The sequence below is a fragment of the Enoplosus armatus genome, chromosome 21 (genome assembly GCF_043641665.1).
Source record: "Enoplosus armatus isolate fEnoArm2 chromosome 21, fEnoArm2.hap1, whole genome shotgun sequence".
In the NCBI taxonomy this organism is placed as follows: Eukaryota; Metazoa; Chordata; class Actinopteri; order Centrarchiformes; family Enoplosidae; genus Enoplosus; species Enoplosus armatus.
In genome coordinates, this window is record NC_092200.1 from 16,239,456 (window position 1) to 16,263,377 (window position 23,922).

At 43.2% G+C, this 23,922-nt stretch overlaps 1 protein-coding gene across 1 annotated transcript in view; it reads left to right on the forward strand.

Moving 5' to 3' along the window:
- LOC139304541 (partitioning defective 3 homolog) overlaps positions 1-23,922 on the forward strand; it is a 309,773-nt gene that overhangs the window by 149,038 nt on the left and 136,813 nt on the right. Inside the window, exons 10-15 of the mRNA XM_070928476.1 lie at positions 1,303-1,530; positions 2,551-2,738; positions 7,245-7,384; positions 7,867-7,995; positions 19,862-20,047; positions 20,591-20,764. Of these exons, the coding sequence (XP_070784577.1) occupies positions 1,303-1,530; positions 2,551-2,738; positions 7,245-7,384; positions 7,867-7,995; positions 19,862-20,047; positions 20,591-20,764 (1,045 nt within the window). The remainder of the gene's footprint in view (positions 1-1,302; positions 1,531-2,550; positions 2,739-7,244; positions 7,385-7,866; positions 7,996-19,861; positions 20,048-20,590; positions 20,765-23,922) is intronic.

The following is a 23,922-nucleotide window of genomic DNA, read 5'->3' on the forward strand; positions in this document are numbered from 1 at the left end:
CCTCTCCTGCCAAACACACACTCCTCACCGGAATCCAAATGCATATGATGTTTGTGATTCTGCATGAAAATGAGGTGAAGGAGCTAAACTTTCCTCCCTGTCTGCTCCCCTCACTCTCTCATCACCCCCTCCCCCTTTGATTGTGCATCGCACAGAGCGACAATTTAAAGTGATAGTCTAATCTCCTTGGATTGTTTTGCATGGGTAAATATTTTGAGGCGCTTAATCTAACTGAATGTAATGATGCATTGATGGGGTGATTTATTATTCAATCAGGCCCGCGTGGAGGCTGATTACTGGAGTGATGGCACTGTATATGTGCAGGTGGGAACATTTGCGTACAAACACACACACACACACACTTACTCAGTCATCACCCCTCAGTGTGCACATGGGAATGATTTTTGTAAATTACCATAAGAATAAAGATGGGAGAGACCAAATCCTGCAGAAGTGGCTTGGTACGGCATACGCGCCTCGCCTCCATGACACCGCTCCAATGAAGTGCTGTCTATTGTGGCGGAAGCAGCTTAGCGGTTGTCATTTGGATAGAATCAGCATGGTATTACTGGTGTGGTAATGGGGGTCTGGAAACAGGAGGTGGGATTGTTGGAATCCAGACATCCACCGCACTTCTGGCCCCTTCTGCAGCAGCGTGGTTCGCTCCCGGGCCAGTCTATCTATATGCTAAGTGCCACCAGCAAATCAGACTAAACAACTCTTGTGTCTGGGAATGATGTTGAGCTGTCTTGGCCCCAAAACTCACGAGACTCAGTGTGAGTTCTGAGTTTTTTTCTTATTTTGTGTGTAAGGAGTGAAGTGTGCGTCTGCTTACTTTGGAACCTCATTGCCTGGAAAGCTTCCTTGATGTATGATTCATCATCTCTGCTCTGATTGTTGATTCAGCTCATGTCCATTCATCTCTTACCACACACAGAGACACACAAACACACAGACTACTATATTGTAGTCACTGGCATAATATACTGTAGAAAACACAATATATAATGTTTCATCTCTGACCCACCATCCTTATCTCTTTCCTGCCTTGATGCTGGTAATTATAGATAATGTAATTTCTGTCCTCTGCTGCGATGTGGTGAGTAGCGCGGCAATTAGCCATGCTAGCCTCAACTCTCCCTGTCGTCTCTCAACATACAGAACCACATAGCCTTCCTTATCCCTCTATATCTGTCAAGCTATGATAGTACATTATTGTACTTGTATCTCTTATCATGTTAAAGCTAATTCATTTCTGTCTGCATGACCTCCCCACTCTCTCTCTCTCTGCATCACCTCCAGAGCCCAGAACATTTTCCGGCAGGCGATGCGTAGCCCGGTCATCCTCTTCCATGTGGTCCCCGCAGCTATGAAGAGGCAGTACGATCTGTTTTTGGCCCAGACCGAGCTCAGCCCGCCCCAGTCCAACAGAGTCCGCTTCAGCCAAGACTCTCAGCAGCCGGGAGACAGGTCCAGTCTGGTGGGGGAGCTGCTGTCCAGATCTCGACCAAAACCGGGCCTCAACCACAAGTAGGTTGAGGAAAGAACATGTTGTCGTTGAGGTGATGTTAAGACAACCTGCACAGAATTTGAAAGCAGACACACAGGACCATGAAATGAAAGTTCTGTCCAACCAGTTGATTGGAAAAATAACAAAAGCTCCTGTTTGTGCACATAATTAGGCTAAGCAGTCTCAGACTGCCACCGTTTCCAATGATGGCAATTCTGTTTTAATTACACCAGTCAATGACTTTTCCTTAATATCCTCACTGAGAATCCATCAAAGTTTAAAAGCTACAATAAAAGGCAAGAGAGCGGTTTAATAATCATTTCTACCTGAGACCTCCAAGTCCGCATCGCTGATCCTCTTGTTAAAAGCCCATTTTGTCTGCCTGTGGTTACTATTAATTTCTGTAATGTCTTTGGCCTAATGCCAGAAAGCTAAACATGTGCGTGTTTATCAGATAGGTCCTTGTCTACATCTTAATTTCAATTATATCAACTCATAAATCCTCTATCCAATCTCTGTATGATACATTTAGTCAAACTGTCAATGTTCCCTACTGTACAGAGATAATCATTTAATGTTGAAACATCATTATTGTGCATCACACTTGACATTATAGCAGCCTGACAGATGATGACTGTATAAATATATGCTCAATTTAAAACAGCAGCTCAAAGTGACAGACGCAGAGTGAATGAATCCTATTAGCAGAGCACAATATCAGAACTTTACAAAATAACAACCCTAACCCCACAAGCAATTTCTCAACCAATAAATTATTGACTGGACAAATGCATTTTGACCAACTGATCGATCCATGGAGCAGGCAGGGTCAGGCCTACATGTCTGTTGTTCTAAGTGGCTTTTACCATCATTATTTCCAATATAGTTCATCTAAATATGATGTTTTGCCATAATGTCATGATGAAAACATTAGTTCTTGCTCCAGTTGTTGTTGAAAGTGACGTCATCATGATTTGTGAAATGTACTATTCCTGTAGGTAAAAAACAAATCAAACCTTGATCTTTGTCTTGCTCTGTAGCCACCAGGGACCCCTGGCAGGAAGCACCCCAGAGCCGAACCGACGGTACGCCACGTTGCCCCACTCCTTGGCCTCCCGAACCTCGTCAGCCCCCTCCCCTTCCCTGCAGCGCAGGATTAGCACAAACCCGTCCACCAGCTCCTACCTAAAGAACAAAGGCCGCAGATTCAACATCCAGCTGAAGAAAGGTAGGAACCAACACACACATGAATGCATGGATGTTAAAGTGAAAATCTTTTCAGCATTTTCATGAGAATAATACTTACAGTAAAAACTTCAGCACATGGCAGGAATAGTCACACAAAGGGCCCTATTTTCATGGCGGCACAATGACCATTTGGTATTTTCCTGACCTTAACATTTGTTTTGGCACAAACAGGAGGTTCATGCAAAAGAGGCAGAATAGATGTCACAGAACCACGTCTGTTTCTGGTGCAATGTCACTCCACTGCCACTAAATACGGAATTTTAATTTAACATTCTCCAACTACGCAGGTGCGTTTAAATAGGCATCAGAAAGAACGTCTGTGAATCCATCTGCATTCATCTATAAATGAAAATGATTTCATCAGCAGAGAGCTGAGAGAACGCTCTGTGTAACTGATATTACAGCATCAAAGTGAGCAGGTTCTGATTTCCAGGCTGGCAGATTCTCCACAAGCCAGATCCAGCAGCATTCTGCTTTTAACTGCACTTAAAGTTCACTTTAAGACACACACATACAGTTTTGCTATTTTGATCATAAAGCAGCTGATGTGACAACCATTAAGTAGTTCATCCTTCAAGGGAGAGAGCAGATGCTAAATAACACCTCTCTCTTTCTATTCCTGCCTCTATCACCCATGTTCCGCTCTGTCGCCTCTCTTTACTCCTCATTGAGACAAAGGGGACACCGGGCCATATCATCATCTGTACGCATTCATTTTCTCCAGAGTAAACAAAACGTTGGAGGAGACAACTTTAAATCTTTCAGGAGATATTCAAAGATCTCTGCTCCTGTGGGCTTTCTTGAACTGAGCATGCCAAAAGCACAACACAAAGCAGAGTTTGTGGCGTGATGCACTCAAGCTACATCACCATGTGCCTGCGGTTGAAATATTAAGATTCAGCAATCAGTCTGCTTCTAGCTGAGGTTGGTTTGTTTGTGGACTTGGACGGGCCTTTGATACTGGACCAGTTGTTTTTCTTAGCCAACCATTGTGGTGGGTTTACTGCCAGACTGCATCTCATTTTCATCACATCACTATCTTTATATGAATTGACAAGAAGTTGGTTGTGAAATGAACCAGTGCTGAGGTGACTTGCCTACTCTCTCTCTCTCTCTCTCTCTCTCCCTCTTTGTCTTTGCTCCCTTTTTTTTCTGTCGGAGGGAGCAGATGTTTAGTTGAAAGCTGGCACCAGGGCCGTAGCAGCGAGCTTCAGGGAATAGTGCGGCAAGTGAGGGCAGCAGCGCAGGCTAAATGCTACGCGCTCTGGGGAAATGCAGTCACAAGCTGCTCTAATATGTTTGGCGAAGGTCCCTGAACACTGCCAGCAGAGTTTCAGACTTCTTATACAGTGTGGGGCTGCTCTGCAAGTTATATTTTTTTGTTTGTAATGTGATAAAGTTCCCCTCTTTTTTTCTGCACAAAAGGGCCAGGGAGATGTTGGTGGAGCGCCAGCAAGAGACTGATGCCAGTAGTTTAGTTTATTTTCGCTAGCCACATTGCTTCATCGTCTAATTCAACACCAGTCATAACTCTCAAAAGTGTGCTTTTGCCCAAGTGACAGAAACGGTTTCTCAGATTATTGCTCATGATTTAAATGGGGCCTTACTGGAATGGATGTGCCTCGCTTGTAAACTTCAAGCCATTCATGAACTCTAAACGGAGATGATTTATTGTCCAAATGTTGTTGGATTGGAAATTTAACTGAGCACTAAAATCTGACAGAGTCGAGGGAAATCCATTTTGACAGTTCCATTTGATCCCTATCAGACTTTATCACCACTAATGTACCTTTAGAAAGGCTTCAGCAGTTTTGTTGTTGACTCGTTGTAATTGTTGTGATTCGGCCTAAGTGGCTCTGAGTTCCGAGTGGCAGGAGCAGATCTTGCATGGCAAATTAACAAGAGTGCCTTAATCAAATACTGCAGTCGAAAAGGACATACGCACCCCATTAAGTCATTCTAATGTGCCTCAGCCTCTCCCCATGTTTGCTGTTTAATTGGCTTATTGAAGCCAGGATTCCAACTAATCCAGAAAGGGATACAATTACTTTTATCCTGGTCTTCTATTACCCAAAATAAAGACGTCAGTGGTTAATTACTGCAGGCCTATTAGAGATGCATTCTCCTAATTGCCTGATTGGAGACCGTTAAAGACGGGATCTTACAATGGGCAGGAGTTTGATTCTGCTCATTAGGCTTTAGTGTGCAGGCCAGGGGAGAGGAAAGGGACTGGCATGGGAGGGAAAGGGGAACAGAGACAGTGATGTAGAGGATTTGAAAGGGGCACCATAATGTGCAGTCTATCTGGGATCTGAAACTGTAAGACAGAGGTACAGTAGGATACAATAGGTCATTGAGTAATGATCAACAAAACTTTGTTTTATTATTCTGACTGACTGCCATGGCAACTATGTGACCTTGTATTAAAAGTTTGGCATTTAACACTCAACATAAACGATGGCAGCTATTTCCATCTGCTTAGTTATCACGGCGCATCGATGGAGAGATCATAGCACGTCATTATCCTCAACAGCTCAACTTTTTGACTTCATAAGCAACCTCTTCATCATCTTTCCCGCAAGTTTGTTTGTGTGCAGAAGCCATGAGAAAGTTGCCATCTCGCGCTTCTCCCCCTTTGTGTTTCCTCTTCATCAACACCATCACTGTCAGCGAGACAACAGACAGTTCGACAGACTGCCAGAGAGACATACTGGGAAAAGTGGGTCATGATGAAGCATCAGAGGTGCTGACAGCTCTGTGAAAGGAGCAGCTACTTTGACATGAATACTAATCACTGTTGTTACCATCCGAAAAGTCTCCGCTGAAACCATGTAACGCTTCTTTCCCACTTGACTGCTTGAATCGCCGACGGCTAGGTTATGCATGGTGGAATGTATCTCTCTGAACACTGCTCTTAATGACTCATCTAATAGCATTATGAAGCAGGGCCATTGAATTTTTAAATATTCTGTCAAAGAATAACCCGACAAACACAATTTATTTGTTTTACCTCATTCCCCAGCTGACATTTGAAACCATTTTTTGCTTTTATTTGACAAATTCAGGTCTGGTCAGCAGAAAAGGTCAGGCCTGAGATCCTCTTTTTTATCTGTTACTGTATTTGCCTACTTCCTCCAGACCAGCAATTCATATTCATTTGGTGAACCTTAAAGGGCAGTCTTAAAACCTAGAGCAAATGGCTTTGCACAGCGAATATGTGAAGTGTTTTCTCAGATTCAGCTGTGGAATTTAGCCTCAGGCATGTAGCTCTTGCTCAATGATACGTTGGTACGAAACTACTTTTAATGAACATGTGATGATCACTGCTTTCCACATTATGCAAACTTCAAACTATCTGCAGGATTGCCTTGACCCCAGACATGATTTGAACACAGCCTCCTGACCTGCCGTCGTTCCAAAAAGTCTGAAGGGTTTTTTTGGTTAAACATCTGGCACACGGTACATGGATGATTTAGAAAATAGCATTTTTGCTATTTAGGTGTACTGCACTAAGTTTTACGAAGCTATTGAATGGGGTTTTGAAGCATTCTGCAATCCATAACCAGTCACTTCTCTCCGCTTATTCTGGTCCGTAACTGGTCTTTAATCCGACCACAACTTGCAAGAGTGGCTTTACAATCCACATGCACTTATCATAAACACTCAATTTTGGTTCATAGCATTGACACTATATTTAGAGTTAGGGCCATGTTTTCATTTTTACTTCCTAAAAAAAGGTGAGTGAGACACACCCTGATGGCAAACCAATGAAAAATGTCAAGATGGAAGTAAGTATGTTTGTATTAACTATAGGAGGTTCAGAACATGCTGGAAAACCATAATTTGATCCCTGCGTAGCGGTTACTCATGTTACAGCAGCGTCTTTCAAGAGCCTGGCTTGTTTCTAAGAGTCACAGTAAAAGCTATGATAGTTTGGCACAACATTTTTAGGTTCCTCTCTGACTTTTATTATAAGTAACTAGAACGAGTTTCAAAATATGTCTTCTGAAATGCACATATAGAACTGAATTGTATTTCATCAGTATCGTAGCCACATGGTTGTCTGTAAGTGATGTGCCTTTTTGAAATGAAAGCACTGTTTACCTGGAGAAACAAATCTTTTTGTTGTTGACACTTATGAACTCATATGGAGGTACTGGAACACTTTACCGAACATAAACACACGCACATTATTTACTTTCTTGCCTCCTCTGAACGATAAAGAGCTGTAGAGCTGTAAATCAGTAATATCACTGTTATAGTTCTGCGGTAGCACAGCCCGAGAGCATGTAGGCTGACAATCTTTCATTTTTACTGCCCAGGTTCACCTAATGAAGTGTCCTTGAACAAGACACTGAAGTCTCAAGGATTGATGTCGTGTAGGAAACCTCTGAACTCTTGATGATGAGTAGGCACAAGAAAACTAATCAGGAAAATATCACATTACATTTCTAACGATATTCATTTGTTTTCCATTTTTTTCTAGGTCCAGAGGGTCTTGGGTTCAGCATCACATCCAGAGACGTCCCCATCGGTGGCAGTGCTCCCATTTATGTCAAAAACATCCTTCCTCGAGGGGCCGCCATCCAAGATGGCCGATTGAAAGCTGGAGACCGGCTGCTGGAGGTGGGGCAGCACTTTTGAACACTCTAACCATTACATAGTGTTCATCGACAGTGTTCTGTGAGATTGTATGTTATTTCACAGACTAATTACTCTTTGGCTGATATGGCTTTGTTCCAAAATTCAATCTTACAGAGCTTTTGTTGAAATGAGTCAAACACACTGTGTTCCCCATGGCTATAACAATTCAGCTCCAGCTTTGAATTGCTGAGGAAAAGTGGCTAGATGGAACAATATTTTGATTATACTTCAATCAGACTGACATGAAAATCAGCTAGTACTCATTTTAGGGGGAAATAACCCATGTTTAATTCTAGCTCCAACTGGCTCAGAGGGTAATCTACATAAAGGTTACGTGGAGGCCATAGATCCCCCCCTCACTGAAGTCAGTCCCTTTGATTTTAGTTTTGCTGCTGAGTGTGTGTGTATATCTGTGTGTCCATTTATTTTTGAGTATTTAAGTTTGTGTGTGTGTTTATGTGCAGGTTAGTGGAGTGGACCTGAATGGTAAGAGCCAGGAAGAGGTGGTGGCCCTGCTCCGAGCAACGCCCATGGGTGGGACTGTGAACCTGTTGGTGATTCGTCAAGAGGACTCCCTGCTACCCCGAGAAGTGGTCAGTACCCAGCCAGCACCTCACCTTATAATCTATTTTCTCTACTGCTTCCTGTCTCAGAAGTAAGAACTGTTGACAGTAACACCCTTGAATGCCTACATTTCTGAACAAGTGATGCACTTTGTATTGGAGGAGAATTGTACCTTATTATTCTCACTTTTTAACCCCTTAAAAGAAAAAATTAAATTGAGGAAAACTGTGGTCATTTTTCAAAAAAAAAAAAAAAGATGAGGAAGACTAACTTAGATTTCTATTGTTTCTAGTGTATATTTCAGTTATTGCTGTTTTCTGGGAATTAACCAAACTCCCATAGTCAATTTGCTCCAGCATATCCCAGCTGACTCAATGAACTCACACTGGGAATATGGTAAAGGTCACTAAATGTGTAACACTCTGTTCAGCTGGAATATAGATTCGTCATAGTGACTTCATTTATGTGCCTTTAACTGCTCCTTCAACCCACCAACTTCTCTCTTTGTGTATGTTTCCATTATGCTCTCTTCACTGCTCTGCTCCGTCTACTGTGTATTTCTATCAGTGTTGTATTCGCTGAAAGAGTTTGATGGCTGTTCCTCTCTGAAGGATTATTAATTACAGGTAATCATTTTAAAGGGAACCTATGCGGCCATTTATATATATATATATGGACATATTCACACATACACTCACACATTCACACATAAACTCACACACATGAACAGGGACACTGATACTGACACACTGCCCGTACGCACAAACACACTCTCCCACTCAGACACACGGCCTACATACAGGGTGACTTTGGCTGTCGTGCAACAGATGGTGAGGCTACTGCCCTCGTCCAGCCTGCGCTCAGTCGCTCTGACAGCAGGCTCGGGTGTCACAGCACCTTGGCAGTCCAGGGGCCCCTGTTGCCAACCACACTCCTACCCATAATACTCATCCTGGCACCCGGGCTGTTAACCCCGCCATAGGAGCTGTTCGACCTGTAGAGCAATGGCCCTCCGAGACACATTTTACTCTGCTAATGTGCTGTTTTTCCACTTAGAAGCGCACCACCCGCAGACTGAACTTGACTTTAATCGGTCTACAGCTTTTACTTTAATTTCGTTCATAAAGTGGCAAATGGGTTCATATTTAATTCCTGCTTGTGTTAAAGGAGCCGCAAGATTTTGATTTATGAGTCTTGCACAATCTTGGTCATTGATGTTAAAAGTGTAAAGACAACATAATGTAGCTATCCATGATCTTCTTGGCTGCTGCTGTCATCAAACCAGACCTTCAAGTTACTCAACAGGCTCTTTTCTAACTGGAGGGACGCACCAAAATGATTCATACCTCTTCTCAGCAGCCTTGACAGCAGTTGCATGATGCTGCGAGGAGCATTAAAAAAATGCACGGCTCCCTCTGGGCTGTCGACTCATGAGTGGCGTGGTGCGAGAGTTTGATGGGCTACGCTCTCTGAGCTCCTCAGGCATGACGCGATTAGAAAAAGCTCATCATGGAAACACTGTCTAATAATCTCTCTCTGTGTTTTTGTTTTTTTTCCTCGCTCTCTTTTGACCAACTTCTACATGCTGTCAAAGACTGCTGGTTTATATTTCATCACTTTCCACGGCAGATTATCATTCTCCTACTCTCTCCCTTACTGTTCCTTTTCTCCCGTTCTCTCACACACTTTCACATTTCCCAGCAGTGCTTTCACAAATCTCGATAATCCCTACAAGTATGTTCATAAAAATCAGATAAGGAGGCCAAGGCTCTGCCGGTGACAGTTATTGCAAATAAAGCATGGAGGAAAAGCATGGTTGGTAATTGCCCCCTCTGTCACACCCTCTGGATGGGTGAGTGAGTGAGTGAGTGTGTGTGTGTGTGTGCGTGCGTGCGTGCATACCGTATATACTACACACTCCTACTACTCCTACCACCTGGACACACATAAACACACGCATATGGACGAACGTTTACGTGCTGTCATTCATGTAATTCCCTCAATGACAACGCGATGATGTTTTAAATTGTACCGTGAGTGACATGCCAGAGAACCGCAGGCATCTGTCAAAGAAGTATAGCCTTCCACACACACACACACACACACACACACACACACACACACACACACACAGTGGCAAGAGATCTAGCAGTATGGATGAAAATAGAAAGGAGTCGTTTTTTTTTTTTTTTTGTCTAGTTGACATTTGCCTGCTGATGTTTAATGTCAGCGCCGAAAATCCACGTCTCCTTTTGTTTAGATGTTTTATTGTACGCCAGGCTTTCTGCACGAGCCCCCGGAGGAATTAATTTACCCTCCCAGCATGTTTGCGTTGCGTCTTTAATTACCACGGTCGGGGTGTATTTTGACATGCTTTCAGTAGCAATAGCAGTAGCTCTCGATAGCTTTCAATAAATATGTACTCGCTGGGAAGAGAAAAGGTTAAATGGCAGCAGGGCAGAGCAGGGCGTTGCCTCTGTGATTTCCCCGTCTCTGTCTGTCTGGTTACCTCTCCCTTTCTACTCCAAGGATATCAATAGACATTTTCAGACAGATACATTATGTTGTATCAGAGAAGTAGAGCAGCTTTAACCTTTACCAAACACTGGACTCATCACTAATAAGCCTGCCCTTTCATACCTCTTCCTTCTCTCTTAAACCCTCACCATCCATAATAATACAGTACTTTATAAAATTCTTCACAGATGGACTTTCTTTGGTTCTCTGTTGAGTTGTACATGTTTGGTTCTATAGGATGAACCCTGCGACCTTCAGGTTATAAGCCGTGTTCCTTGAAAGGAGGAGAGAGACGAGCGGAGACACACAGACAGAGTTCTCTCTAAGACCTCAACGAGGACCCTGAAGACACAGTCAGAGGCTCTGATCAATGGCTCTGCGAACAAAGTCACTTCATGCTGTGTTGTTCCTTCACTTGACAGCTCTGGGAGTTCCAATCAGTGAATTTAAGACAGGATTTTAACAGACCAAAGGGAGGACGTGAGAAGGATTGCTGCCCCCTACGGGTTTGGAGGTTAACTAAATAAAGGGCTGTTATGAGGAGGTGTAGAGACTTGTGTGAGACTTACCTTGGTGAAAATAGAATATGCATGAATATGAAGAGTGACTCAGTGCTTTGCAGCCTTTAGATAACTTTATGAATGATCCCTGAGTGCTTGTGTCTTCACACCTTTGTAATGATTCTTATTCAAGGTGAAAGTAAGTGGAGAGAGAGAGTTCATCTGACTTAAAAAGACTAAGGAAGAGAAAGAAAAGGGACATTTAAATGAAAAATGATCTAAATCATGAAAATAACCAAAATACAGATGGACTGGAGTTAGGGGGGGTGGTGGTATTATAAGCAAATGGTGTTTGCTTCTGCCTCAGCTCTCCCCTCCGTCACTTAGTCTGACACCAACCACCATGCTCTCCCCTCTCCCGTCACATTATCCATGACCTCAGATGCAATTACCTGCCTGGTAACACTGACCACAGCAAGGCTCGACACTGAGGTTCTGTTACAAAACAACCTCAGACACATTTACACACACACACACACACCCCCCACTGAAATTTCCACATAGAAGCAAGAAAGGCACACTTAAGCACATCTAAACACACGCGCATACACTGCACTACTTCCCACGCATAGCCAGTGGATGTTATTTATTGTTGGCATTTATCTCCCAGCGTGCAGCACTGTTTGTGCTTACAGCTCTGAGCGGCGCTGAGCCTTCAGTCCACATCGCCCAGCTTTGTGGTGTGGAGATTGCGTTTCCAGCTCTATTTTTTTCCCTGTAATAACCAAGTCAAATGTCATGCTTCACTGTGCAACATGCAATGACAGCAGTCAAAAAATGGGGAACTATCCCTGCCTCCTCTTAAAGATGTCCATCTACACCCCGCCGCCAGTGATGGAACTCCACATTAATTCACCTGCTGTGGTGCCATTTAGTTTAGAGCAGACAGCAAAACAAAGGCAGAGAAATCAAATCTGTGACGACCAGTTTATTACATAAACAATGAGTGGTAGGAAACATAGTGCAGGCCTGCCAATGACAAATCATTTTAATTCATTCTGAACCCCTCGCTAAAGAGTAAGTGAATTAGCCTGTTGGTACTGCTGCTGTGTCAGCATCACTGCTGTGATCTTGACTCCTTGTCTTACACACACATACACACACACACACACACACACACACACACTTATATACATACACTTACTCTTGTCCTAAACATATTTTACACCACAAATACTAAACCACTCTGTGTCAAACCTGACACACAATACGGGCTTGATTTGTCACATGTAATCAGTCACATATAATCGTCTGCCATAGTTGTCCAATCCTGCCCTTACATCATCCCATGACCCTAGACGAGCAGTATTTTTTTTTTACCCCCAATACGACTATGGACTGTGGAGAACAAATGGGCTCATGAAGCCTCTGTTGTAACACTGTGGACCACATAAGAGCAATTAAACAGTACATTAAAATCCCCTCTTTATGATCATATCACACTTGTCACTGATCCATTAGTAGCTATATCTGCCAAGCAAAGAGAATTTTAATTGCACAATTAATTACGGCCTCTGATTGATGTGACCGCTAAATTTATGGCTCGTGCAAATGCTGGGGACGTGGTAGACAAATGTGTGACAGTATTGCTAACAATTATAGCAGACTAATGGCCTGTTTCATAAGTGCCAACCCCGGTGGCCTGCTTTAAAATCCTCCCTGCCATGTTTTTACCACTGGACTGTAATTGAGGCATTCAGGACTATTCCATTTCAAGATTATTTATATAAGTCACTGGAATCATTATCTGCAGTAGAAATAAAAGCACTGGCTTCTCGAAATGGGTGAGGTATCCGAACAAGCTCACCAATGTTTTTCTCTTCCAAGTTAAGGCAATTATCGTCAGTGTTGCATTGCTTTGCACAATTATTCACAGCAGATGATATCTGTGTTCCTTTTTCTTAATCAGTCCTCTAACAGTGTTGCACAGCTGGCTTTTGTTGTGGTGCCCACAAGATAGTACAGTCAGGTTACCGTTCATGACTTCCCTGTATTTAAGTTGGAAGATAAGAACAGACTTATGAAGCCGTATTGATTTCCTCGCTGCCGAGATCCATTTACTGAGTCGGTAGAGGGAGAAATGAATTGATACAAGGCAAGCAAAACACAAACCCCTGTCTTTGGAGGCAGCTAAATAATACACAGATCTGTTGAGTTAGAGCCAAGTTCCCTCCTCCTCATTCTTTCATTTACTCCTCAACATGGAGTTTAACTTTGTCAATCCTACAATCAGGACAGAGCAGTTAAAACCTAGAAGTATGGAATGGAAAAACAACATCTAAGGCGAGACCAAAGGCTCCAACATGTGATTCTATCAAGAATATCTGGCAATGGACGCATGTTTAAGGGTACCTAAGCTTTTTCTTTTTACTTAAAAAAACATACAAAATGCAAGTTTGCAAGAGTTTATCTAGGATCAGTTTGCTCTGATTTTATATGAAAAATATAGAAATAATATAAGAAATTAGATAGAAATGTGTCTTGGCTTACGTCTCCTTTTACTCCTTCCACTTACAAACACAAAGCAGAATCATTAACCTTTGAATGCTCTAACAGCACAGCATTTATATGATATACAAACCTTTTGGGTTACTCCACTGAAGTGGTGATAAAGAGTGCTATCATAAGCTTTGCAGTGTCTACAGCCATGCCAAAAAAAGACATCTTTGGTGTTAATATGATTAGATGTCTGTAAGAGTAATGCTTTTTTCCGACTCACTGTAAGGATGATGTAATTTGTTGCAACTTTGCAGATAAAGTGCTGAAGACAGAATCTTCCTTGTCTGTCATTTAAGGAGTTTATTTATATAACAGCAGGTTAGTGAGCCAGATATTTTACCTCAGTGAAACTTGGCAAACAACTCGAGGAGATGAGTAATTTCTTACTGGTAGAGGTGATAATTTAAGGTGCTGTAACCTTTTTTGCCGGTAGTTACACATCTTCAATAATGAATTCCCAGTCATATTAAATGATATAACTTAAAAACAGACCATCTGCTGAAATGCAATTGAGTGTAATCAGCAAATTGCTCTACTATTGCAAATGTCTAGAAATAGCTGACCCCCTATCCCTGTAAATCTGTTCTGAAAATGCAGTTGGAACTCAGGTGAAGTCAAATTACAGGAATTGCTCGAAAGGCCTTTGAAAGAAGTGGAGCTGTGGTTTGGCAACCTGCAATCAGCGAGAGCATCTATGACTTTACAGAGCTCTTAAGAACAGTTTGGCTGCAGCGGATGCATCTTAGAGGTCATTTTCTCTTCCAATTTATGTCTAAAAATGTCTCTGAAATGACAGGGCATGGTGATCTGGCAGGTGAGGGCTCCAACATGTTACCATGGCACCAAAAATCTCTTCCCCATCTCCAAAAAGCATCTTCTCGTGGGGAGACTTTATCCAAATTGTCAGCTGAAGGCTTCATACAATTCATTCTTTGCTCTTACTTCCTGACGTATTGCAGAAAAACACTCACATTGCACTTTTCTCCTGCTTTTTTGCCCTCTCTGTTCTCTCCTTGCTTTCCTTTTGTTTATCACTGACACCTTCTATTTCAAGAATGCTGAGTCCTTCCTACATTATTAATTTTGCGCCTATAGAAAGCTTTCCTGATAGAAGTGCAGAGTTCAGAAACATGCTTTGTCGTAATTAAAGCTAATGCTGCCAAGCGTGGTTGAAGACAATGCCAGCCTAGTTAACGATTTCCGAGCGTGTCTCGTCGACGCCACCTGTTTTCGTTTAGCACTTTTCAGCAGCTGTTCCCATAATTATGCTTGCTGTCAGTGCAGAGAACGGGAGGGTGCACCGCAGCATTGTGCTATGCCGATAAACAAGGTAGTTAAAGGCCACTTATGGCAACACAGTCACTCTCCCGAAGGGGGTTCAGCGTCTGTTTCCAGAACATAAAGGGTTGAAGTGTGTATGTGCAGTTGGACATAGCAAAGCGCTTTTTATCCACCATTAGCTTGAAATGAGAGGCATCTGCTTCATGATGTGCGTCCATACTTTGGTTCCACTGAAACGCCTTTGCAAACATTCCCAGTTGCCAAGTACACTTAGAAAGTCGCCTTTTATTTTTTTCTTCTCTTTCTCTTTGATTCCATGCAATCGCTTCCTAAATCGCCCACAGAAACACCTAGTGTCAAGCCAAACCTGCGTATCAGAGTCAGTGTTTGGTTGCTCACAGTGAGATCCACTCTGTGCCTTCATTGATAGCCAGTAGCCATAATGCACTTGCAGTGATGTAGATAGATCTGGCCTCAGATGCCCTCATAGAAGCAACCTTAGTTCTGCTAATGAGCCAAATGAGCTTTCTCATTACAAAATCCCCAAAGGGCAACAGTCCCAGTTTGTCAAAATCTGCTGTTTTGCCCAGTGCAGAACACGTAATGTTAGCTCGCAAACACTTTAAACCTGCCGCTGCCAGCTGTGCGCTTCATGCCCTTTGGTGTTGTGTAACAGCTCGCCTCTCAACCACTCATTGTACCTGAAAAGGGCTGGATTTGTTTTTAGGCTTAGAGGTATTTAATATTCGACCCCTTTGTCAGAAAATGTTGCGAGGAGAAACACAGGCAACAGAAATTTGTGTTACAATACTTATCACGCGTGCACCACTTTTGCAATTACACCCATGGCTGATTTCTTTTAGCCCTTTTAAATTCATTTCCAATGACCTTTATGTCGCCAAAATTGGGCCAAGTGTGGAAAGAAGTTTCCAGCGGTGTTAATTGTTTTAGGCAGTGATGTGCGGAGAACTCAGAGTTACGTGTGAATAGAAGTAATTGTGATTCATTTGCACTCTCTATTTCTCTCCCCCCTTTTCTCTCCTGCATCTCACTCTTGCTTTTTTTCTGTTGCTCTGTTTTCGTGACACACACATCCAGCACACCTTTCTCATTAGCACGTGACGGGTTAAGCGAGGGAGAAACACAACAAAAAGACCTGTTAAGCAGGCGGGGCTCTTTTGCTAGACTGATGAGCAATGCGTTCCCCTCTCTGCCCTCCTCTGTTCACCTGCTTGTGTCTCTGTGCAAATGCTGCCTCTATCGCCCTCCACTGCCAAGACAATAGACTGTAATGATTGGGTGCTGCCCCATCACGGTGTTAATTAATAAAGGACTTAATTGTATAATGGACTGTGACTGCATGGCTGTTCCAGAGAGAGCAAAAAGAAAACGACATGGGCTTTTGTGCTGAGGTGGCCAAGTGGCTAGACACTTGAGCTATTGGGATAATGATCATAATGATATTACAACCACACCCACGTAAAAAGGGGTTTAGTATTAAGTTTGACCTTAACGACTGGTACCTGAACACAGCACTGCGCCACTGCAACATATTTGCAGCCAGGCGTGGTATCTTTTGTTTGAGTTTAAAAACATTAAACCTTAAAATATGGGATACAACATCAACTACACACTCTCTAGACCTCTTCTTTTCAAACAGGGAACGGCATGCAATAATGTCATGTGGTTTGACCATGACGACAATTTTAAGACTGTAGAGAGGCTGCACTTGGTTCACAGACAGTTGGCAGTTAGGTTGCAGTGCAAGAACACTTGCAGTATGAAGACAGCGTCGAGGTGGTTGCTGTATTTGTCACTATGGAACAGCATGAACGCATACAATGTGTTAGGTTCAAGGCAGACAAGCTCTATTCGCTTCTCTTTGAAACGTTTTGCCATGGTCGTCGTCGCGCTTGTTCAGAGTCTACTGCTAACCTTGTTTCACATTCTTATGTTCTTATTGTTTCACCATCATTAAAGAGGAGACCATTTGGATTTGTTACTCCATGTGAGTTGAAGGTTTCCTGCCATTGATCGTACCTGAGAAAAGAATTTGATTCGAGAAAACATTCAGTTAAGTATTTGGGATTTTGGCTGATAACACAGACATATTTTGCATAAAACTTTTACCTGGTGCTTTTTGAAGTTGATATAAGCACGCAACCTTTTCAGTGGTTTTACATCAGTACCTTTGTGCTCTCTGTCCCAGTTGCATACACAGGGCTGAGCTTGGAACAATGAGCTGACTTTCTTTTTTTTTTCTCCTGTTCAGAGGTAGTTGAATCCAGCTCTGCCTGAGCTGAATCAGTGCAACGGGGTCTGTCAAGCAGCCTGACAAACTCATTCTTGGCTAGCGGCGCTTGTTCCTGTCTGATGAAAATGTTACACTGCTCTCTCATTCTCTGCCTCGGCCTGCTATTCCCGGAACACAGCTCTGAGTGGGTGGTTATTCTGTCATCATTTTGGAAGAGAGCGCACACGCACACACACACACACACACACACACACACACACACACACAAAGGCTCAGACAGGGTCCATTCAAAGTAATTTTTTCATCCAATGTATTACTATCTTCAACTGCCGGGCTAAAAGCCTCCCCAGGGACATAACTCATAGCCACTATTTATTTATTTCATTTTGATAAAACATCTTCATTAAAGATAAAGACTGACCGTGCCAATGACGCACAAGGCCATTCACCCACAAGTGTTCTTTTCAAAGTAGAAATTGTATGTTTGCGCTGCGTTGCTATGGCCCCGCGTTGGAAACCAACTGATCACGACCTGCGACTTGTGTTAAGGTCGCTGCAATACAACAGCTGTCAAAAGCTTTCAGACTTTCTGACATGTCTTTACAAGCTGCAAACAAGAATGGAAAGTTGAACATTGTTGATGCATTATATTTAGCCCTGCATTGGGTAACAAATAGTTTTTTTCTGCCCCCTATCCACTTCACTTAGCTGTCTGAGGGAAAACAAAGGGTCATTTCCTGACAAGAGCCGGTGATTTCTATATTACAACTGGAGGTGTTGAAATGCAGCGCGATTAAATGGATTCCAGCAGTCGGAATTTACTAAGGGTCCAGTCACGGACAAAGCCCAGTTGGCAAGTTGTACAGACAGGTGTACTGCCATTTTGAAAGCAGGAGAAGAAAAGCAGAGAGAAAGAAAAGGGGGCAGATAGGAGGGCCGTCTGGAGAATAGGGGCTCAGTCAGAGGGTGTTGAAAAGAGCCTCCACCTGAACGCACCGCTGCATCCTAATAACTCCTCAGCCAGAGACAAAAAAAAATACACCTTATGCTCTATCTTTCCCTGCTTTCCTCTGCTTCACTCTTTATCTGAGCAGCTGTGAAGGGCACACACCTGGCTGCCATCCATCTGGCCGTGTGTGTGTGTGCACACACACACACACGGCCGTATTGATGTGAGTCTATTTAAAGAGGTCTTGCAGTGGGTTTCTGGGGTTGATTGCTCTCACCGCCAGTATTGTTCATGTGGATTTGGCTGCCATGGCAATAACGACGCACGTACAGTACAATCTGGCCTCTCGCAGTATTACAGCACTGCTCTCAAGCCTCCTGTGGAGCGGGCTCGGGATCGGACAGCCGCAGGCTCTTATCTGCTGAATATAAACATGTGTATGGGGGAAAGTGAATGGGAAACACTCTCTTTTCCTCAACAACTGCTGCTGAGCAAGGCACCTAACTCCCAAGATCTCATTAGCCAATGACAGAGGCCTGTACGTCACATGTATGGAAGACTTGAGATATGCAGAGAAAGAAGCAGTGTCTCATTTTCTTTTATCAAACTGTTCGAGAAGAACAACTGTGGACTGAGATCAAAGCACATTTACTCAGCTACAGTATCTTGGCTATAGCTCAAAAATCTTTAGTAGGCACTGAACCACTGAACGGAAGTTATTTTAAAATAGTCTTAAATCTTTACCAGATTTTAGTGTCGTCAACATAAGAAAGAAGCTGCCAGCTCTTTGATGCCTCTGGTGTTTTCTCCTCACCATTAGCTTCCTCTCACACCTCTTTTCCCCTTCTGTTTGGCAGCAAGCAAGAAGTAAAATACACAAATTCTATTCCTTTGGTTATTTTTTCTGCAGATGCTCTTTGTTAGACACCAGTGGAAATTGTCAGAAAAGAGACCAGGGTGGCTGTTTGATGGACTATTTTCCAGCTGAATTGATCGCGCTGGGTGTTAGACACTCAACAGTACTGTCTCACACCTCTCTGGCAGCTGAAGTCAACCATTTTTTTTGTGTAGCATGCATGAAGATCTGCAGTACCGGCTCTGCAACAAAACGTTGCAATGGTAATTTTCAACAAAAAGGCCTGTGGATCACACAGGGAAGGAGGGTCGGGTTCTTAACGTGTCACAATTATCCTTCAAAAGGGTGTTGTTCAAAGGAAGCCACTGTTGTTTGAGCACCAAATTGCTACCTGGTGTTTTCAAAGTTCTCCTCTGTCCCCACTGTTCGTACACCGAGCTCATGGCGGTGGAAAGGAATTAGCAGCGCTTGGCTAGACAGTATGGCCAATTGACGATGACAGCCCTGAGATATGTGACATGCTTGCCATCCATTCGCTTTCTTCTCCTGCTCCCCTCATTTTTCCCCTCTTTATCTTGTCTCCCGCCTGCTTTCCATTTTCTTGTCATTCACCATCCCTGTTCTTTCAATTTTTGTTCTGCTAGTCTCCGTTATCTTGTTTTTTTTTTTTTTTTTGTTCTCTTTGTTTTTCTGTCTTGTCACCAAAGTTAAAGTTAGATACATCACACAGCCATTTGAATGCAACAATGACATTGTAGTTGGGCTCAAACAGTTTGCCAACTTTGGTTGGTAAGTTGAGTCATCAGCCTGAAAGACTTAAGAGCTGTGTGCAGAATTTTGTGCCCTTTCTTTTTTTCACTTTTTAAAAAAAGTTTGGCAGCACAACACACAGCACAATCTTAGTTTTCCTTTTTGAAAACCAACTCATGTAAAAGAAAATCAAACAGACATCTCTCTCTTTCCTTAATGCCCACTGCAGCCAGAGGAAGATGACATGGTGTTAACCCCGGATGGTACACAAGAGTTCATGACCTTTGAGATCCCTCTGAGTGACTCAGGCTCGGCAGGCCTGGGGGTCAGCGTCAAGGGTAACCGGTCCAAGGAGACCCACGCCGACTTGGGCATCTTTGTGAAGTCCATCATCAATGGAGGTGCTGCTAGCAAGGCAAGTAACTACTCCCACCCTCTTATGCTTTGACCCATTACCTTGATTGATTCCACTGATTTCATTCATCGTATTTGTTGGAAGTCAAGGACCCACACAAAGATAAGGTGGACCACCGTGCGGCATTGGGTTCAAAGTCCTTCGTATGTGATTTTGAAGAGGTCACTTGATGCTGTTTATCAAGCATTAATGCTGTTTAAGAGGCATGACCACCAATGTTGTCCTTGGGGCAACAATGTTCTTTCATATTTTATTATCCTCTTGAACTGTAAAATTTAAGTGTTCATAAATACCAGTGTTTTGGGACAGTTTGTCTTACAAAGTCTGAAACCAGAGACCTATAACACCATTAATACATTAAAATGTGTCCCAGAGAAAATGAATAGGGAAGCAAGATGGTGATCTTGCCCCATTATTTATTGGGATTTCCTGGGAGAAAGAGCACATGAAATCCCTCAGGAGCAGCTGCTGAATGTAAACGTTGTTCCTGTTCAAACCTAATGATGGCAGATCTAATTTTCCCCTGATGGCGCTTGTCTGCAGGATGGGCGCCTACGAGTCAACGACCAACTCATTGCAGTTAACGGAGAGTCGTTGCACGGAAAGACCAACCAGGACGCAATGGAAACACTGCGCAAATCCATGTCTGTAGAGGGCAACAAGCGAGGGATGATTCAACTCATCGTGGCCCGGCGGGTGTCCAAAAACAATGAGGTAGCCTAACAGTCAGGGAGGAGTCACACTGATAGGGACTAATTGGCATCACAAGTAGTCAACTTTAATTGGTCTGCCTTTGTTTCTTTTATCATATATATACAACAAACACACATGCATGCTCTAATTCAAATCCTGTCTGTGGACTCGTGGAGGACATTTTGAATGACGAAGAGGAATAGCTACATTTCAACTGCACTGAATGATACATGAGAGAAGCTTTCCTCTACCTTGCCACTGGCTCTAATCCATCCCCCATAGGTTTTTGTTGCTTTGAGATAGCTAGAGGAGAGGACCCTTTATGAAGCAACCAGACCATCATGCAAATCTTCAAACAGTCCCATTTCCTGTGTGAGATAGGTGATACCGTCTCACATTTCCTCCCATTCTCTGTGTGATTTTCTTTGCCCACGGTGGGCCTTGATATGATATCTAAGAAGCACTTCACTGACTTGTGATTGACAGGCCTGCGGAATAACACTGTAGGATAGGCAGATAAAGGAAGATGTATTGCGGCTAGGTGGATATTTGTCATTAGGCAACAGTCAAGAATATTGAAAGCGAAGACTTCATGAAATGCGCATTGTGATAGTGAACTAATCCCAGCCTACCTTTGTTTTAGATAAACGGTATTATTTCACATGTGGAGTAAAAACCAAGATGAATGCAAACATGATTTAGCTGAATGTGAAATGCTAAGCACAGGATTCATGGATTCATGTGTGAATACTTTTTAGTTTGTGATCAAATGTTTTATTTTTTTACTGGAGGTTAGATTGAGCATGACAGCAAATCATCAGCCTCCCCATGTGTGAATACTTCAACACACTCACGCACGTTCACTCGCCCTGCAGCCAGAGGTTGTAGATCAGGTCTGATTAGTGTTGCCGTGACTCTAATTGGAGCCCATGTCCCGTGGCTGTGTGTCAGTTTGGAGTACCACGCTGAGTCCCAGTCCCCCTTCTCTGCCCTTCACCCTCCCTGCTAGCCCTCATCCTCCCAGCGCTTTGTCTCTCTCTCTCTCTCTCTCTCTCTTCTCAACACGCATCATCCCCCTGACGCCCTGTGCGCTTTCTTCTTGTTTTAATATCAATTTTCACCTTCCAACTTCTCCATAGTTTAACAGGTAGAACATGGGATAAACACAGCCAAGGACTGGAGTTGAATTCTCATAGGTACCACTCATACATTGCCATACATTTTGGCATTACTGTTTTAGCAGAACCATTAAGGTCTGTAAGCCTCTTGTTGCGTTTTTCTCAGTTTTACATTGGGATCCCTCAAGACTGCATCTGCTGAATTGCTTTATGGCACAAAACCAGGAAATGCTAGTTAACATTCAACAAGCCTAATTTGTATATTAGCTGCTGTAAAATATTGTTTGTCTTGTTTGTCAAAACAAAGTCATACAGTGCAGTACCAGGGAGGATAACAACTATTTACCTAAAACAGGAGGCAGGTTTAATGGGAAATGTGGTTATTTTGAGAAACACAAAATGTTCCTCATAACGACTTTAAAATGCATTAACTGAAGTATTGCTCACTATGCTATGTTTTCTGTCAAACTTCCATCACCACTCAGTTAAGCCCTTTAGGCTCCGAACCCCTCCTCTCCAGTTCGTCTGGCGTAGGCCGGGCTCAGACAAACAACAGCACCGCATGAAAAACACGCAGCCGCGTCATTCATTTGAAGGAGCCCAACTGTGTTGACACAGCAACGGTGCCAACACAGAGGCCTCCGGCAAAACAAGCGCAGGGTCGACTGGCAGGATAGTTGAAAGTGGCTCAACTTTTGCTGCAATGCAATGCGACGTCACCCTCACAACCCAAGGACCCCCCCCCCCCCCCCCCCCCTCCACAAACCAAGGGAGAGGACACGTGTCCCTCCGGGGAAAGCCCAGCCCCAAGGTTCAGCGAGTTCTATCACTTCGGTCCAGTCACTCTCCTGTCCTCTTTAATCCCTCACCAGCAGGCAGACAGGTAGACAGACTGACACTGAGCAGACAGTTAAGGTCACAGACAAAAACACATTTTCAGAACCAGCAAAAATATATAGTTTTATTTTACCACACTATCACTCTGAAGGTGTAATGATGAAGGATGATGTTTTTACAGTAACACTTATTACATTTTTGATTCATTTAAAGAGACGATTTAGAGAGAAATCTGTATATAATTGACATTTATTTCAACATCAGTTGCTATGAGACAGCATATTGATGTTGTTGCAGAGAGAGATGTAAAGGAGAAGGAGATGTAACAGTGCATTTAGATTCCATCTTTTAAACTCCCATTACAGGCAATCATGGGCTGCTGTTTTCAGGAAGCTTTGTGGTTTGAAAAGGTGCCGTGAAGTCACTAGAGGGAATTTTAATTTACTCAGAGTAGAGAAAAGATAAGATTGTAAATGAGGAATTTAAGGTCAGTTGCAAACCTCAAATAAGAAAAGCAGAAGTTAAATGTCGACACAGGCTCCCGGCGGTTCCAACCACCTCCCCCTTCTCCCCTGCTCTGCTGTGTTGGCCAGGCAGATATGTGGGGGAGCCAGCGCCAGTTTGCCACTGTCACCCAGCCGAATGGGAGTGAGTACTGGAGGCCACCATTGAAATGAATTAGATCCATCACTGTCTGCAGGGGGAGAGGAGCTGAGCAGCACAGCCTAATGCATCAAGGGGGGGGGGGGGCTTCGACGGGTACAGCGTATCCAGGCCACCCCACTCCATGAAAATTGCATTGATTTCATCGCTCCTTGGTCCTGTGGGCTAAAGTACCATCAACTTTGTTAGAAAAGAGCAGTGTAATGTTTCTTGGTAGTTTAAGCTGGCTTAGTTTGGTGAGTGTTTGCAAAACCAAAATACACACACCAGTCACTGAACTGGCATTTTCTTCTATGTCATATAACTGAAAATGTGATAGCATAAAAGGACAGTAAGAGTTAAAGGACGTATCGCATGAAACACCTTAATGGACATGTGAAACGCACTATGTGACACCCTCATTGTGTGTCCTGACTGCGTGACCACTCAGAGTAGCCTCTTCACAGGCATGCACACACAAATATATCGTCTCTACAAAAAACACAAAAACTCAAGGTCTCCCAGAAGCCCATATGCTTTCAGCTGGACTAGATCCATCCAGACAGATCCTTTGAGTGGCGAAGG